Source organism: Schistocerca americana, chromosome 1, assembly GCF_021461395.2.
Source record: "Schistocerca americana isolate TAMUIC-IGC-003095 chromosome 1, iqSchAmer2.1, whole genome shotgun sequence".
Lineage (NCBI taxonomy): Eukaryota > Metazoa > Arthropoda > Insecta > Orthoptera > Acrididae > Schistocerca > Schistocerca americana.
In genome coordinates, this window is record NC_060119.1 from 1,074,853,117 (window position 1) to 1,074,872,971 (window position 19,855).

General features: G+C 38.3%; 1 protein-coding gene across 1 annotated transcript in view; it reads right to left on the reverse strand.

Annotated features, from left to right (window-relative positions):
• Positions 1-19,855, reverse strand: part of LOC124617433 (ubiquitin carboxyl-terminal hydrolase 30) — a 115,284-nt gene that overhangs the window by 78,046 nt on the left and 17,383 nt on the right. The window contains exon 2 of the mRNA XM_047145263.1: positions 13,557-13,709. Within this exon, the coding sequence (XP_047001219.1) occupies positions 13,557-13,709 (153 nt within the window). The remainder of the gene's footprint in view (positions 1-13,556; positions 13,710-19,855) is intronic.

Below are 19,855 nucleotides of genomic sequence, written 5' to 3' on the forward strand. Positions count from 1 at the left end.
AGTAAAACTTCAGCTTTTATGTTTATCTGGTTGTATTGTCTTTGTACTGTGGAATTAATTCTTTCCAGGAAATTGGTGACTGTAACTCACATTTCATAAATTCAAGACATTAAATTAAATAACTTTATAGTTTCTACACTACTCACTCAGTTTAGTAATTCCAAAAAATCAAATTCTGCTAAAATATCATATTAGTGGAAGATTCCACTAAATATGGTACATTACTAGATCTTGGATTTTTAGGTGCAAAAATGTGTCCCAAAAGTCATAAAAAAGGTGTCAATTCAAAATGTGAATACTTATTATGGAATGCATATATAAATAATTAAATCATGGACCTCCTAAAAAGAGTTCACTCAAGCAATGAAAAACCTGGATTAAAACATCGCTGTACACATTGATCTACTTCACTCAATCATTCTGAAAACTGTTTACACAAATAACATTCAACATTTTCATGTTTTAATTGCTTACAGTCACCCTCCTGCATGAGTGAATTCCTGCTTATATATGCAAGAAAAAGTACCACCACAGCTGTATCTTGAGAATGACTATATTGTCTCACACGACTAGTTTCGGCGGCACATTACCACCATCCTCAGGCCCCACCACTGCCAAAGGGGTATTCAATTTCCTTGGCGCATTTATTGTGGAGTCCTTGTTATTAGTACACGTGAGCTAGCTTTCCTTAGGAGTCTCTGCTCAACACCACGTCGTCTCCAATGCATTGGAAATTTAATACTCTTTTGGTAGTGTTTGGGCCTGAGGATGGTGAATGTGCCGCTGAAACTAGTAATATGAGACAATAAAGTCATTCTCAAGATTCAGCTATGATGGTATCTTTTCTCATATATATCGTCAGTTGAAGACCCTCATCAATGCAATAGGACAGACATCCATAAATTGAATTCTTGCTTCATAGTCCTTCATATCACTGAGTCCATCATCAAGGGGTTCAAGAAATGCTGCATATCAAATGCAAAATGAATTGTAGTGAGTATGAAGAACTGTGGGAAGATAACGAAGGAAATCTGGGAGGGAGGGAGGGAGGGAGGGAGGGGGAGGGGGGAGAGAGAGAGAGAGAGAGAGAGAGAGAGAGAGAGAGAGAGAGAGAGAAGTGAAATAAATACCAGTGCGGATAGTGATGAGAATGAATAAGACAAAATAAGATTGTTAGGTGCCAATGTGTTAAATTGTATGTTAGATCAAATGTTTACCATACATGCTTACTTCCTACAAGTAAGTAGGAGTATTTACAGTATTCTGATGTAAGCACAACATGGATTCCAATAAGGCGAATCTTCAGGAAGACTTATCTCCAGCCTAACAGACTATTATAGTTGTGAAACTTCCTGGCAGATTAAAACTGTGTGCCAGACCATGACTAGAACTTGGAACCTTTGCCTTTCGCAGGGAACCTTTGCCTTTCGCAGGCAAGTGCTCTACCGACTCAGCTACCCAAGCGTGACTCACGACTCATCCTCACAACATTTTAGATGCATTAGACAAAAGACCCTTGGTATCTGCTGTTTCTGAATTTGTCTGAAGCTTCTGACAAAATCACTCACGCAGTTATAACTGAAAAATGTAGTGCAATGGATATAACTATATGTTAACAACAAAAATAGTAAGTGACTACAGATTCTGGGTGCAGATCTGAAATCAGTGCCATTAAGTATGGTGTACTTCATGGACCTGTACTTGGCCCCCTTTTTTCAGCTTATTAAAAAAATATCAAAGTCACTGAGAAGAAACAAAAAAATGCAGTATGCTGATGGCATTAAAAAACAGAGAAAAAGCTAGACACACTTGATGACACATTTATTTCAGAACATAACACAGTGCACTGACTCAAAGAGACTGACTCAATAATAAATCTAAAAATGAGAAAGTTCATAATATTCACTGATAAAGAAAAGAAAAATCACATAGATATATTTCTAAATGAAACAAGATGGAAATAGTTACCTCTGTAACATTTTTTAGAATAATGGCAGACAACGAACTCCAATAGAGACAACATATAGACCATGTCTGCTGTAAATTAAGCACTATTTATTAAGAAACAGCTTGCAAATTATGGAAATAAATAAGTTACGTATACCAAGAACCTAGCTTTCTTTGAACCATACTCACAATATCAAACTACATTTTAGGAAAATCCAGTACTAAAAATGATGCTGCTGTTGTGATCTTCAGAGCAAACAGTCATCTGATGATGCTCTCCACTCTGGCCTACCTTTTGCAAGCCTTCCACCTCTGCCTAGATACTGCACTCTTCATCAATCTGAACATACATACTGTAGTCAAGTCTAGGTCTCCCCTCTACAACTGGTACCACCCCCCGCCCCTCTCCTCTAACTTACCTTGCATTACCAAACTCGTGCCTCCTTGATGCCTCAAGAAGAGATCTATGAACTGATCCCTTTTTTCATTCACGTTGTGTCTTTCCCTCATCATTGGTAATCCAATCTACTCAACTAATTTTCAGTGTTCCCCTAAAGCACGACATTTTAAAAACTTCTAATCTCTTCTTATCTGACCTGTTTATCATCCATGTTTCGCTTCTGTACAGGTGTTCATTCCAGACAAATACTTTCTGAAGAAACTTTGTAACAATTAAATTTACATTCTTTGTTAACAAATTTCATTTTTTTCAGAAACATTTTTCTTGTTATTGTCAGACAGCACATCCTCTCTACTTCGGCCACTGTCAATAATTTTACTGCCCATATAACACAGCTCACTGACTACTTTTAGCCTCTTATTTGAGAATCCAATTTCCCTAGCATGACACGATTTAATTCAACTACATTGTATCAGCCTTATTTTAATTTTGTTAATATTCGTCTTATTACCTCTTTTCATGACATTTCCATTCTATTCAACTGGTCTTACAAGTCTTTTTTCGTATCTGAAAGAATTACCATGTCACCAGCAAACCTCAAGGTTTCATTTCTGTTCCCTGAACTTTAATTTCCTTTCCAAATGTATCCCTGGTTTCCTTCACTGCTTGCTCAATTTACAGATTGAATAACGTCAGGAATAGGCTACAACCTTGCCTCAGTCCCTTCTCAATTACTGCTTCCCCTTCATGGCCTTTGCTTACTGACTGCAGTTTAATTTCTGCACAAGTTTAAATAATCAATTACTCAATGCATTTAACCCTCTAGTGCGTAGTGATGCATATATGCATCAGTTTATTTCCTAGAGTATTTTCATTCACTGCAGCTTTACTGAGTGCTGTAAACATGCTCGCGCATTTATGAATCGTTCAGCAATTGTTTCCTGGCCAGAGAAAATATTTATTGTGAAGCAGCTGCCTGTTAGGTAGCATTATCTTTGGTAGTGGCATTGTAAACATTGTTTATGCTGTTCACCATTTTCGGCTGATTGTAGATGAAGCAGTAATTCAAGGTAAGTGGCACAAAAATTACAGCCATAACTATAATAGTTTTTAGTAGGAATTATAGGTATTTATATATTTTTTTGATGTTTCGATAAAAGATGTAATATGAATGATTCATATATGAATCATCGTGTGTAAAGGAAAATAACACACACAATATTTGTTCAATATAATAGAGGGAAACATTCCACGCGGTAAAAATATATTTATTTTTTCCTGATGAGGCAACAGTTTGTTGTGAAAGCTTGAATTTTGTGTGTATGTATGTGTCTGTTTGTGTTTCTACCGACCTGCCAGCACTTTCGTATGGTAAATATACAATATTTGTTCACTTACATTTCACGTAGCTATTTCTTTTTACTGTTCCTTATAACATTATGTTTGTTTTATATATGAACACTGTCTCTTGTTCTTGATCACCTAAGTATGGCTTATATAATATAAATAATAAATTATAATTTATAATTGTATAGAACAGTTTCACTACTGATATTAATGCTGTCAAAAATGCCACTCTTATAATGATTTCATCTTCTTTCTAGATGTCAGTTCACTACATAGATGAGAAAGGAATTAGAAGAAAATTGGATGATAAGGGCATCTCTTTCTTATTGAGTAGTATCCCAAGTGACAGTGAGGATGATTTGGATTTAGACAGTGGAAGTGATACTGAAGAAATTGAAGGGAATAATACAAACAGCAGTGATATACAGCTCAGGGAATCACAGTTAACATCATTTTTATTGGACACAGCTGGAGATGCTTTATCTGAAGAGCAATCTTGTATTGACAATATTCTTGGTGAAAATGACTTTGTGAACATGTTGTTTGAAAGCTTATCAGGTGATCAACTTATAGAATCTGAAGTTCAATAAGTGCACAGATTCACAAACAAGCATGCAGTCAGTCAACAGAAAGTTTGTGCACCTATGAAGTGAATCCTCAACCTTGTTCCAGCAACCTCACGAAGTAGTGGAAGACAGTTAGATAAAGCACAGCAGCCAAAATCAACAAAACAAAATACTTCAAAGAAGAAAACTGGAAATGTGATTTGGAGGAAAACAACTCTAAATATGCCAGAACAGCAAAAGAAGTCCGTTGGTTGTAGTGATATTCCTGAATTTTTACAAGCACTTGACACCCATTTCAGATTTTCACGTACTTTTTTTTAGCAAGGAACTAATGAAGAAAATTAACGATGAGAGTCTTCTTTACAGTATTTCGAAGGACCCAAGCAAACCACTGGATATATCAGAAGATGATCTACACAAGTTCCTTGGAATTTGTATTCTTACTTCTGTGTGCAAATATTCTAAAAAGCTTTGTCATTGAACATGTTTGAAAAAATTCGAGCTAATTTACATTTCAATAACAACTCAAAGCAAGTACTGAATAAAGAAGCTGATGGAGATGATAAGCTGTACAAATTGCATCCAGTTCTTGATGAAGTTGGGAAGAATTTTCTTTCTGTTCCTAATGGAAGTGTTTATCAATTGATGAGCAGATGTGCGCCACTAAGGCTAGACATCACCTAAAGCAGTATATGCCTCAAAAACCTCATAAATGGGGCTATAAGTTATTTGTTCTCTGTGGTGCGTCTGGATTTGCCTATAAATTCGAAATATACACTCGAGCTGAAAATGAGTTGAAAAACAGACTTCATCATGAACCAGACTTGGGAGCTAGTGGAAACATAGTTGTCCAACTGTGCAGAGAGATTCCAAGAGGTGTGTTTCACAAAGTGTACTTTGACAATTACTATACCAGCCTTTTACTAGTTTCATACTTGGCTGAGCAAGGTATTCATAGTTTGGGCACTGTCAGAAGGAATAGAATCCCTCAGTGTTAACTTCCAAATGATGATTTGATGAAAAAAGAAGAAAGAGGGTTTTTGATAGAGTACTGCACAACATACAACAATGTTGAAGTCAGCAATTTGTTGTGGAAAGATAACAAGAGTGTGTGTTCATTATCTACATTTGCTGGAACCCAACCAGAAGGAACAATTGAAAGGTTTGATAGGAAAGAAAAGACAAAGAAAACTGTGAAATGCCCAGCAGTAACACGTGAATACAATCGTCATATGGGAGGTGTTGATTTGCTTGACAGCTTGTTGGGACATCATCACATTTCTATACGCTCCGGTAAATGGTATATGCGATTGTTTTATCATATTGTTGATGTAACTGTTGTCAATTCCTGGTTGCTGCATAGAAAGCTGCATGCTCCCATAGACTCAATGAAACTGTCGACGGTCAGAATTGAACTTGCAACTACTCTGTGCATTATTGGACATTATGCACTGCCAAAATGAGGGAGAACTTCCTTCTGAAGTACGGAACAATTATGCTGCAAAGAAATGTAAAGGTCCAACAGCCCCAATTCCTCCTCCAGATGTGCGATGTGACCGCGTGAGTCATTTTCCAACATGGAATCCCACAAGACTATGGTGCAAGTTTCCGACATGTGCAAAGCAAACCTTTGTGGTATGCAATAATTGTGGCGTTGCACTTTGCTTTAATAAGGATACAAACTGTTTTCTACAGTTTCACACCATGTAAATTATAGAGAAAAAAGTACTGTCAGTGGTGTTGAATACTGATGTTAATACAATTTCAGAATTAATTAATGTTTAAAAATTAAATGTTTATGTTCTAAATGTAATGTACTTCTGCATTTACTGTGTGATCAAGAAATGTAAATGGCTTTTAAATTTATACCACGTGTTTTTTCCAAGGTAATGAGTGTAATAAAACTTCTATGACACAAAATACTAAGAATGATTCATATATGCATCAAATGTCCCGATACACGATGATTCATTTATGAATCAAACCAATAAAACATCTAAAATATAAAAATCAACAGTAGAATTTTTTAAACATTTTCCCATTACTAAGTTTGCATTGGCCTATCTGCGAGATTTTTTTCTTTAAGAAAGAAAAAAAATCATGCACTAGAGGGTTAATAATGGCTACCTTCAGGAATTCAATGAATGTATTCTATTCAACACTGTTAATAGCTTCTTCTAAAGCTACTACTGCTACGAAAGTATGTTTGCCTTTTTTCAATGTATCTTCTAAGATAAGTTGCATGTTCCTATATTTCTCTGAAATCCAAACTGATGTTTTCCTAGGTTGGCTTCTTCCAGGTTTTCCAGTCTTCTGCAAACAATTCACGTTAGCATTTTGCAATCGTCATTTTACAATCACGACTTTTTAAAATCCACACTCATCGGCACATACCTGGTTTGGAATTGGGAATATCACACTCTTCATGATGTGTGTGGGTATTCTGCCTTTTTATGTAACAGTAGCTTGCATACTAGGTGGAACAATTGTATCATTGTTGGTTTTCCCGAAGATCTAAATAATCCTGAAGGAATGTTGTCTATTCCAGGGGTCTTGTTTAGATTTAGCTCTTTCAGAGTTCGGTGAATTTGTTTTCATAGTATCATATCTTCCCTCTCATCTTCATCTACTTCCTCTTCTCTTGCTGTAATGCTGTCTTCAAGCCTGTTACCCTAGTACGGGGTGTTCAAAAAGTTTCTCCGCAGTGCCGTATGATTGTTCCCCTGGCTGGGTTTTTCAACGAAACAATAAACACACAACAATACTGCCATGATATTCTGTACCCATTCATAGGAGAACTTGTGTTAAGTGAAATACCGAACAGTTACTTTAAACAAGACGGTACAATCGCACATACAGCTTGCGTTTCAATGTCACTGCTTGCTGAGGTTTTTGGTGATTGCATAATTTCACAGGGACTTTTGCCTCCACGTTTGCCTGACCTAACATCACCTGACTTTCTTCTGGGGTGCAGCAAAAGCAACTGCCAATAAAAACCATCCAAAATCCATCGATGAACTGAAAACTTCAATATCTACTTTCACTGCTTCTGTTACAGATGCAGAACTACCTTCCAAAATTTAACAATGGAAAATCCAGGATGGAACGTAAGAGCGTTATAGAAAGGATAGTCGTTACCCACCATTTAGCAGAGATTCCGACTCACAGATAGGCACAACAAAAAGACTGTCACAAAACGAGCTATCAGCCAATAAGGCTTTTGTTGAAAATAGACAACACGCACGCACACACACACACACACACACACACACACACGCACGCACGCACGCACGCACGCAAGTGCACAAACACAACTCACGTACAGATGACCACAGTCTCTGGCAGCTGAAGCCAACTGCCAAAATGTAAGAATATCAATATTTCCAGGTATGTACACAGTCAGAACAATAGCTCCATTAATAAAAGAAAACACATTACTATAAAACAATAAATAATGAAATAGAAGTAAGGAGAGTCGTTAGGTAGGGGGGGGGGGGGGATGAGAAGACATTTCACTTCTTAAGGATTATTTAGTGTAAACAGAATTTTACAGTGCACAAAAGTATATATGTAAATAATGGGTAATATTCTATTACCTATATGTATATATTGTACTCATCTGTATGAAAGAGTGTATCAAAAGAATAAGAACCGAATGCAAACCTACAGATACATGTAAATTATTGTACGTGTCCTATGTTTTCATATGTCTGTGCTGCAATAACTCAAGTTAAAACTGTATAAATAAGTGAGATACAAATATAAATCTAAAGATAAATGCACATAAAATTACTATCATTTCTATCAATCTGATGTAAATTATGATATGTATGCCACATATTTCAAGAAATTAGGTGAAACCGGCTTCTCCTGTACTACAAGTATATACACACAATGTATCAAATGAGACCAATCAATACATGATCACTCAGTAAATATACCTGATTTACTAACAGTTTTTACTAGCATTATATCACTGTTCTCTTGCATATCTTTTTACATATCATCATCATAATTTGTTAGTTTGTTATCCACAATGCTGTGACAAAAGTGTTGTGTGTCCAAGTCTCAAAAAATTTCTGCATAAAGTATTACAGTACCTTTCCTACGTCCGTTGTATCAACAACTGATCCATAAATGTTCAACAGCACAATGACAATAAATTGCTCAGAAGGTAACAACATTCCCAGTTATTGTACATGTCTTTCTGGGACCTAATGTGTGTCAGAAGTGCAGGAGGACAGTGAAGACCCCACAAGCAAGCTTTCAGCCTTACAAGATCCGAGCAGGTTGTCCAATGATGTTGGTGATCCCCAGTAGGTATGTATGAGTGTTTCAGATAACAAAGCTAAAACTACATTAACTTTTATGGCATAATAAGTTATTTACACTTCCTGGAGTCAAAGTCATGTACTTTAAGATATAATCACAAAGAAAAATACTTAACTGAGTAATAACTTGAGAGACAAATTGAAGCTTTAGATTGCTCAACTAAAACAGTGTAGGTGAAGCATGAATTTCAATTAAATATTGCAGATTTCTACTTTTCATTAGTACATCTACATTTATACTCCGCAAGCCACCCAACGGTGTGTGGCGGAGGGCACTTTACGTGCCACTGTCATTACCTCCCTTTCCTGTTCCAGTTGTGTATGGGTTGTGGGAAAAACGACTGCCGGAAAGCATCCGTGCGCACTCGAATCTCTCTAATTTTACATTCATGATCTCCTTGGGAGGTATAAGTAGGGGGAAGCAATATATTCGATACCTCATCCAGAAACGCACCCTCTCGAAACCTGGACAGCAAGCTACACCATGATGCAGAGCGCCTCTCTTGCCGAGTCTGCTACTTGAGTTTGCTAAACATCTCCGCAACGCTATCACGCTTACCAAATAACCCTGTGATGAAATGCGCAGCTCTTCTTTGGATCTTCTCTATTTCCTCTGTCAACCCGACCTGGTACGGATCTCACACTGATGAGCAATACTCAAGTACAGGTCAAACGAGTGTTTTGTACGCCACCTCCTTTGTTGATGGACTATATTTTCTAAGGACTCTCCCAATGAATCTCAACCTGGTACCCGCCTTACCAACAATTAATTTTATATGATCATTCCACTTCAAATTGTTCCCCACGCATACTCCCAGATATTTTACAGAAGTAACTGTTACCAGTGTTTGTTCTGCTATCATAGAACCATACAATAAAGGATCCTTCTTTCTATGTATTCGCAATAAATTACATTTGTCTATGTTAAGGGTCAGTTGCCACTCCCTGCAAAAAGTGCCTATCCACTGCAGATCTTCCTGCATTTCGCTGCAATTTTCTAATGCTGCAACTTCTCTGTATATTACAGCATCATCCGTGAAAAGCACCATGGAGCTTCCGACAATATCTACTAGGTCATTTATATATATTGTGAAAAGCAATGGTCCCATAACACTCCCCTGTGGCACGCCAGAGGTTACTTTAACGTCTGTAGACGTCCCTCCATTGAGAACAACATACTGTGTTCTGTTTGCTAAAAACTCTTCAATCCAGCCACACAGCTGGTCTGATATTCCATCGGCTCTTACTTTGTTTATCAGGCGACAGTGCGGAACTGTATCGAACACCTTCCGGAAGTCAAGTAAAGTGGCATCTACCTGGGAGCCTGTATCTAATATTTTCAGGGTCTCATGAACAAATAAAGCGAGTTGGGTCTCTCACGATCGCTGTTTCCGGAATCCATGTTGATTCCTACAGAGAAGATTCTGGGTTTCCATAAATGACATGATACGCGAGCAAAAAACATGTTCTACAATTCTACAACAGATTGATGGCAGAGATATAGGTCAATAGTTTTGCGCATCTGCTCGACGACCCTTCTTGAAGACTGGGACTACCTGTGCTCTTTTCCAATCATTTGGAACCTTCTATTCCTCTAGAGACTTGCGGTACACGGCTGTTAGAAGTGGGGCAAATTCTTTCGTGTACTCTGTGTAGAATCGAATTGGTATCCCGTCAGGTCCAGTGGACTTTCCTCTGTTGAGTGATTTCAGTTGCTTTTCTATTCCTTGGACGCTTATTTTGATGTCAGCCATTTTTTCGTTTGTGTGAGGATTTAGAGAAGGAACTGCAGTGCAGTCTTCCTCTGTAAAACAGCTTTGGAAAAAGGTGTTTAGTATTTCAGCTTTACGCGTGTCATCCTCTGTTTCAATGCCATCATCATCCCAGAGTGTCTGGATATGCTATTTCAAGCCACTTACTGATTTAACGTACGACCAGAACTTCCTAGGATTTTCTGTCAAGTCGGTACATAGAATTTTACTTTCGAATTCACTGAAAGCTTCACGCATAGCCCTCCTTATGCTAACTTTGACATTGTTTAGCTTCTGTTTGTCTGAGAGGTTTTGGCTGCCTTTAAACTTGCAGTGAAGCTCTCTTTGCTTTCGCAGTAGTTTCCTAACTTTGTTGATGAACCACGGTGGGTTCTTCCCATCCCTCACAGTTTTACTCGGCACGTACCTATCTAAAACGCCTTGAACTTCTTCCATAAACACTCAACATTGTCAGTGTCGGAACAGAAATTTTCGTTTTGATCTGTTAGGTAGTCTGAAATCTGCTTTCTATTACTCTTGCTAAACAGATAAACCTTCCTCCCTTTTTTTATATTCCTATTTACTTCCATATTCAGGGATGCTGCAATGGCCTTATGATCACTGATTCCATGTTCTGCACTTACAGAGTCGAAAAGTTCGGGTCTGTTTGTTATCAGTAGGTCCAAGATGTTATCTCCACGAGTCAGTTCTCTGTTTAAGTGCTCGAGGTAATGTTCGGATAGTGCACACAGTATAATGTCACTCGATGCTCTGTCCCTACCACCCGTCCTAAACATCTGAGTGTCCCAATCTACATCTGGTAAATTGAAATCTCCACCTAAGACTATAACATACTGAAGAAATTTATGAGATATGTATTCCAGATTTTCTCTCAGTTGTTCTGCCACTAATGCTGCTGAGTCGGGAGGTCGGTGAAAGGAGCCAATTATTAACCAAGCTCGGTTGTTGAGTGTAGCCTCCACCCATAATAATTCACAGGAACAATCCACTTCTACTTCACTACAGGATAAACTACTACTAACAGCGACAAACACTCCACCACCGGTTGCATGCAATCTATCCTTTCTAAACATCGTCTGTGCCTTTGTAAAAATTTCGGCAGACTTTGTCTCTGGCTTCAGCCAGCTTTCCGTACCTATAACGATTTCAGCTTCGGTGCTTTCTATCAGCGCTTGAAGTTCTGGTACTTTACTAACGCAGCTTCAACAGTTTACAATTACAATACCGACTGCTGCTTGGTACCCGCATGTCCTGACTTTGCCCCGCACCCTTTGAGGCTGCTGCCCTTTCTGTACTTGCCCGAGGTCATTTAACCTAAAAAACTGCCCAGTCCACACCACACAACCCCTGCTACCCGTGTAGTCGCCTGCTGTGTGTAGTGGACTCCTGACCTATCCAGCGGAACCCGAAACCCCAGCACCCTATGGCGCAAGTCAAGGAATCTGCAGCCCACACGGTCGCAGAACCGTCTCAGCCTCTGATTCAGACCTTCTACTCGGCTCTGTATCAAAGGTCCGCAGGTCAGTCCTGTCAACGATGCTGCAGATGGTCAGCTCTGCTTTCATCCCGCTAGTGAGACTGGCAGTCTTCACCAAATCAGATAGCCGCCAGAAGCCAGAGAGGATTTCCTCTGATCCATAGCGACACACATCATTGGTGCCGACATGAGCGACCACCTGCAGATGGGTGCACCCTATACCCTTCATGGCATCCAGAAGGACCCTCCCCACATCTGGAATGACTCCCCCCGGTATGCACACGGAGTGCACATTGGTTTTCTTCTCCTCCCTTGCTGCCATATCTCTAAGGGGCCCCATTACGTGCCTGACGTTGGAGCTCCCAACTACCAGTAAGCCCACCCCCTGCAACCGCCCGGATCTTGCAGACTGAGGGGAAACCTCTGGAACAGGATTAACATTTTCAATCAAACAGACCAAATCTTCAGACTAACTCTTCCACATAACAGCCTAATTAAGGTCCAATGGAATACACCTGTCCCTCTTTTCAAAAACCAAAATGTTGGCCAAACTTTTGAATATGCGTCTTCCATGAAAAATTCTTTCAGGCTAAAACCCAAACATTCAGCAGTGGGTTTAAAAAATAGGGTAAATGGAATTTGTAATGAAGAGTTAAAGAAGTGGACAAAGAAGAAACTGCAACAAAAGATGCTGACTGAAAAAGGTACAACAAAATCACAATCAAGAATGATTATTTGATGTTTTCTTTGCATGACAAGTCATTTACAACATCACCAATGGCAAAACATTTAAGTGCAGCACTTAAAAATTCTATGTTTCTATATTACTAAGCAGTCAAAACAGTCATCCAGCTGGAGGGGCAACAAAAATTAGATTTTCACTACTTCATAAAATTATTGGTCAAATTAAAAAATGTACGATGCTGGCATAATATATTCATTAAGTGGTATAAATATTATGTTAAAGGCTAACACAATAAGTCAAGTATTCTAAAGATTATGCTGCCTGTATTCAGCCAGCATTTGAGAAAGAGAGCACGTAGCAACTTCCAACAAATTTTACACGTAATTTCAAAACAATTCCATACTTTTTTCTTTTTGCTTAACATGAAATATTTAAAGCATTAACTCACTAGTGTTTGAAGCTGTTTTATACGTGAGAGTTTGATTCTTTGAAGAATTGGGGTTGGGGGTTACTGGTACACAATAATTAGTTGCTCAACACAAAGTTCAGTGTTGTGAGTATTCTATATCACATTTTTAGTTTGCAGCTATTTCATCTCGTAAGGCCAGTTATTGACTACTAGTTGAGATGTCACAAAGATAATACAGTACAGTTAAGGTCAAAATTTTGAAAAACACTTTAAGGTTTATATTTTATTTATAATTTCAAAACTTGATCTCATTAAAATTAAGGCCTCAGCGTTTAATGCTACAGAAACATCAGCAATCAGAAAATTCTGCTGGCAAGTTTATATTTTTATAGGTTTATATACAGTTTCCTGATGTGTAGGGCCCATGCCTTATTACAAGATTACAAACCCTAGATTTGGTGCTTTTTTATTGGTGCAAAATTTCTCACACATAAAGAAAGAATGGAAAATCTATGAGAAATGGGTAGTTCAATCCTTTACTAGAGGCATTATATGAAATTTTTAAAATAATCTACTAATACTACATTAATCAGGATACAAAATGAAATCAAATATCTCTCACCTAGAAGGGCTGTATGCAAAGCTTCAATGAAATTATTCTTCTTATTGGCATATCGTGACAACCATTCCACAATGGCTGGACAAGAGGCCAAGGCTTGCAATAATGAATTAATAAAACATGTGTTTCCTAGGTTCACAAGACCACATATTTGGCCTGAAAGGAAAACAGCAGGAGTGTTGGATTAAAAAAATGAAAAACACTGTAAATATTGTTTCAGTAACCACATTCTTGATAAAACAAACACTGCTTATTCACTAATCATAGACAAGCTGCAAACAGAAAATCAATAGGCAAAATGTTTCTGTAGTGACTCCTTAAAACATTTCATCACATCTGTTCATTTTATTTCTTCTTCAACAGCTTTCAAAAGCATTAAATACAAAGATTATCATGCCTCATCTAGTCAGGTACCTTTGGAATAACATACAACTGAATATAGTAACAAGGGGCTCAATTTTCTCTGATCTGTGGGATAGATGACAACAGTTGCAACACTCATATTCACCACGAGTATCTTGTAAAAGCCACACATGGACTCAATGCTGATAGATTCTTATTAAAAGGATGTTAAAATGACTGTCAATTGTATCAAAAGCTTGACTCACAAAACAATTGGCACCCCATATGACCTAGCAACTCATAAACCTCAATGAACAGATTGTTAACAAACTTGATGCTCAAAATACATATAGCTAGTTTCACAAGCTGCGACACTGTCGCGGATAAAACAGTGACCCGTATATACAATAAGGTTCCTTTAATTTACGTCTATGGTCACAAACTTTTTGTTAACAGATTACCAGTTTCGGTCTATAATGACCACCATCAGATCTGCAGCAAAAAATGAGAAAGAAACATAAATACACTATCAGATTGTCTACGGCTTAAAAACAATAAATAGACCATAATGAAAAGTACTACTGGCATATATATGCATTTAAGCACTTCAAGTATGAAGAGATATAAATGTTTTATAAAAACAAAGTCCTAATGTACTGCAGTCATAGTGGCATCGTCAAATGTTAAATTGAAAATCAGCACCAGCATATGCACGAGTCACGTTGTCAGTAGCACTACTGTTCAAAACAAGCTGCCATACAGTTGCCACAAGATATTTGTGTTGTAGGTTCACCAGATGTTTCTAATGTAGACATACACTAATTTTCAATGATTAATTGAACAGCGTAAAATAAAGGGGGATACAATAGTTGAAGTCTGTAATGAACTTATAATGTATAAAAGGCAATACAGTAATAAAAAGCAATGAAACAGAACACAATACAAGTCAGATTGTTATAAAGAGAAAGAGTTAAGAGACAGTAGTTGGCATATGCTCAAGTGCCAATATTCTAGATAATGACATAAGTTATAAACACCTTTGATTGTGCATGGAATAATATTAAAAAAACTATAAAACAAATCACTAAAGAAGCCACAATGAAAGAAAACATAATGTTGCACATAATCAGTGCCATCTGTTAGCACTAATGCCAGAATTACGCATAGACGAGAAATGGTTGGAGGAACGTGACCGCCAGAGGGCCCCTCCTACCCTGCGGCACTCCGTTGCAAGCAAAGAATGATAAAATTCCGTAACAGTATACGACCAACATTATCTAGTTAATGCAGTATATGAAATGGACAGAGAAGGAACAAGGAAATACTAGAGTCATGCATAAAATGTATGAAAAACGAAGTAAATATGTAAGGCACACAATACTTGGTGAAACTATCAACAAACTATATATAACAGAGACGTGCAGTGATTAAAGTAAAACACTGTCAAACAAAGCAAAGTAGGCATTGGGCACAAAGTCACTCTGCCAGTTAAACAGTTTTGTTGGTTCTTTCTATTTTGCTTCATAAATTTCAAGCTCCTCTAACAAATTAAGAGCACGACCTTTTTCCACTCTGTGGAGAATACACACATAATTTTCAATGCTGCCCATCGAATGACCAGTTTCAGTTAAATACTGTCCCAAAGCAGTTTTGTTCTGTGGCTATGAGTGTTCTTTAAACCTTAATTTAAAAGAGCGGCCCGTTTGACCGATATAATATTTGTCACAGTTACTGCAGTCAACCCTCTATACTCCAGAGCCATCAAATTTGTCATTACTTCCTTTTCAGTTTATGTTTTATTCGGAGTTTTAGTGTGTTGTTAATGTGAAAGCCACATCTGACATTAGACTTTTTAAAACATTTTTCTATTTTCAGGGACTTTTGCCGTTAAATTTCATGGGAATTCTATCTTTTCATTATGGCCTATGTATTGTTTTTAAGCTGTAGACAATCTGCAAGTGTATTTATGTTTTTTTCTCATTTTTTTGCTGCAGATCTGATGATGGTCATTACAGACCGAAACGGGTAATCTGTTAACAAAAAGTTTTTTGACCACAGACGTAAATTAAAGGAACTTCATTACATACAGCTAGCCTGTTCAAACATTGCAAACAACATTTAAAGATGTAGAAGGAATAGACTCTCAACATATGCATCTATAATTGAGGTAATACTGTAATGAAGTCATGTGAAACAGGGGCAATGTGCCTAATGCTGTTTAACAGTATTTCCGGTCTCTTAGGCACTCCAGTTAGAAAAAGTTAATGAATACAAAGCTGCAAAATGTTCTCAATTTCCTAATAATTGGACAAGTCAAAAATAATATTAGGTTGGGGCATAAGTTTGTCGCACATTTTGTTTTCAGTTTACATATTGTCATTTGGAGACAGTGAGTGGAGCTGTAGACACAAGAAAGTGGAGTGCCAAGTGGAGAAATTGCAATACTTCTGACATATTCTTTTGTTTGAGTTCAATAGAAGGGTGACAGCAGGGGAGGCGGCCAGAAACAGTGGTGCCATGGTATGGGGCTAATGCCATTGGACAGAGCATGGCAAGAATTTTTTTTAAGGAGGATCATTTTGACATTAATGACTCTCCATGTTCAGGGGGGCCTTTGAGGTTCGATGATGATCATTTAAATGCATTAATCCACAGTGACCTATGTCAGTGCACTTGAGAACTGGCAAATGCAATGAACTGTGATCATTCCAGCATCATGCAACATCTGCATGCAGTGGGGAAGGCTCAGAAATTGTGTGTATAGGTACCACATGCTTCAAGCCAAAATCAAAAAAGTCAGCAGGTGGCCATATGCACATCTATGCTTGCTTGTTATCAATTGCCTTGTGAACAACACTGACCACTCCTATACTGTATCATTACTGGTGATGAGAAATGGTGCCTTTGCACTAACATCAGGAAAAGAAAGGAATGATTGAGCTCAAATAAAGCAGTAACTCCCCATACAAATGCCTATGTGCATCCACAAAAGATAATGTTATGCATCTGATGGAACAACGATGATGTGCTATGCTACGAACGGCTTTTCCTAAATGTAACCATCACTGCTGACATTTACTGTCAGCAACTGAGACATCTTGTAGACATGAGCCAAAAATGACCAGGAAGAATGCATGAAGTGATGCTGCTCTGTGATAACCCCCACCCACATTCTCCCAGACTGACTCAGAAAACTATACAGAAGTTGGATTTGGAAGTCATTCCGCACCCACCTTATCCACCAGTTATTGCACCCTCAGATTTTCACTATTTCTGCTCTCTATTGAACAACCTTCAAGAAACTTCCTTTCCTGATGAAAATGCACTCCAAACATGGCTCGACAAGTTAACTGCCTGAAAACCACATGGTTTCTACAGTTGTGGAATCTAAAAGTTACCCCAACATTGGCGGTCTGTCATAAATAGTGAAGGAGAATATATTACCAATGACTATAGTCTCTTTTATGTGTATCCACTGTGTTCATTAAACTCGTGGAAAGACACTATAAACTTATGCAACATTCAAATATATATAAGCTTCGAAATTAACAATTCAGATCAACAAAAGTAAACATAAGCACACCGGCCAAGTATTAGTCCCGTCCTGGTGGACACATCATGCTAGTACTGCATCTCGCCTTGACAATGGCTTCAGTTTGGTGAGGAAGAGAGTCATCAAGTTTCTTCAGGTATGCTGTATCCAACTGAAGCCACCCACTGATGATAAGACCTCGTAGAGCAACCAAATTTTTGTGGTGTTGATTGCTACACTTCAATTGCTGTTCGAGACCTTTTCTATGGGATTAATATAAGATGGTTTAGCAGGCTAGTCGAAGTGAGAAACGGTGCCTGCATGTTCATAAAACCAGGAATGTATGCACAGAACCCAGTGAACATGACTATTGTCATCTTGAGTGACATCAGTGTCTACAGCCTGAAGAAAGGGCAACACTTGGTCACTGAGGATACTGAAATAAACATCCTGGTTCATATTCATGACAACCTTAATGAGTAGGCCCAAATCGTGGTATGAAAAACATTCCTAAAACATCACAAAACCCCCTCTGGTCTGAACTATTTCCTTGATATGCTGCACGTTAAACGTCTCATTAGGTTGTCAGTATATTATCTGAAAACACGCATAACCATTACTCTTCAGACCAAAACCATGATTTTCATACCACAGTGCACATGTCCAGTCAGCTAATGTCCAGTTTCCATACTTTTTGCTCCATTGAAGACATACAGCTTTATGCGTCACTGTGACCAACGGCCTTTTGCAAGGAACCCGACTCCAAATGTCCACTGCATACCTTTCTCTTCACAATGTTTTCTCAGAAACTGGTTGTGATGGACCTAAATTCACAGACGATAGCAATGCCAGTTGGGTATGAAACCAACTGTCAGTGACAAGGCATGACTTCTTTAATTCCTGTCAGTTACAATCTTTTTATTACCACTGTGTTACAAGGCTGCAAGAGGTACATCATTCCTTGTAGACAAATTGCACAGTTCACATAATTACATTAACAAATTGTACTATTTCATGGACAGTATGGTAATGGACACATCCAAAACCAATAGTTCCCTGTCATGTCTCTACGGTGACACATCTTAGTGTGCCAGTATATATATAATTAACTTCCAAGACTTACAACAGGTGGCCACTTGACAGCCTGGTACAAGGATTATGCTCTCTACAGTGCTCCAAAGCAATCAATGTTTTGTCAGGGCAGCTTTCATCAGTTATATTTGAAAGAGAAATCATGAAATCAGCTAATAAATGCAAAACCTTCTTTATTAAAAAAAAAAAAAATAGCCAACTAATAAGTGAAATAGTCAGGTAGTCAACATATCACAGAGGTAGCTCAGAAGAATAGCAAGGGACAGTTCAAGCAATAAAGCAACAGAATACACACAAGTAATGTCAATGCCATATGCATAAAGCCAAATCATAGTTACTCCATGCTCTGCTAAAGATGTTAAGAATGTACTGAACACTATATAAAAAATCCTCACAAGTTCATAATACCTCAAGGAAATTATTAAAGTCCTGTTCTTCATATAATCATATACAACCCATTCAGTCACATGCACATTAGGCCTACCTCATTATAACGTAGCATATTTCCAGTTCAGTAAAAGTGCAAACTTTCGGAGCCAGCTTCTTGGCAGAAGGGATGAAGGGATACAAAAATGGATGAAGGAAAAGGACTGGCGAGGTTTAGGAAATGCGGAGGTTCTTTCCTTCTCATCCTGTTCGTTAAGTCCCCCCCCGACCCAGGGTTCCGGGCGACTTCTTCAAACACTCCCCATTTTCTAAGCCTCATCAATACCTTGTTGTTCATCCCTCCAATGGACTTGTTACAATGAACTAGTTGAGAAACAAGCTCTGACTGGGCAGTGATGGGCAACAATGTTCCTTCTAGAATGCTGGAGAATGTTCCAGAGTCTTCCAGAATGTAAAATCTCTTCCAGAATGTTCCATGATTTCGAAGAATGTTCTCGCATGGAGTTGAGAGTCTGGAGGAATGTGGAAAGGGTGTACTCAACCGCAATCTAAATCACGAAGATGTCATCTGTGAATCTAACCCAGGTGAGGGTTTTGGGATTCTAGATGGTTAGAAAGGATTCCTCTACATGGCCCATGAAGAGGTTGGCATAGGATAGTGCCATGCAGGTGCCCACTGCCATACTTCAAAGATGAAGTAATTGTGGGTGAGGATAGTTGCTCATGGTGGCCAGGAAGGAGGTTGTAAACTTGGAATCCGTCAGGCACTGGGGAAGGTAGTGTTCAATAGCAGCAATGCCAGAGGCATTAGGGATGTTAGGGAAAGGCAGGTGGCATCAACAGTGGCGGGCTGAGCATCATGTGCTAAAGGAACAGGAACTGTGGAGAGTCAGTGGAGGAAATGCTTGGTGTCTTTTATATAAGAGGGAAGGTTGTGGGTAATAGGCTG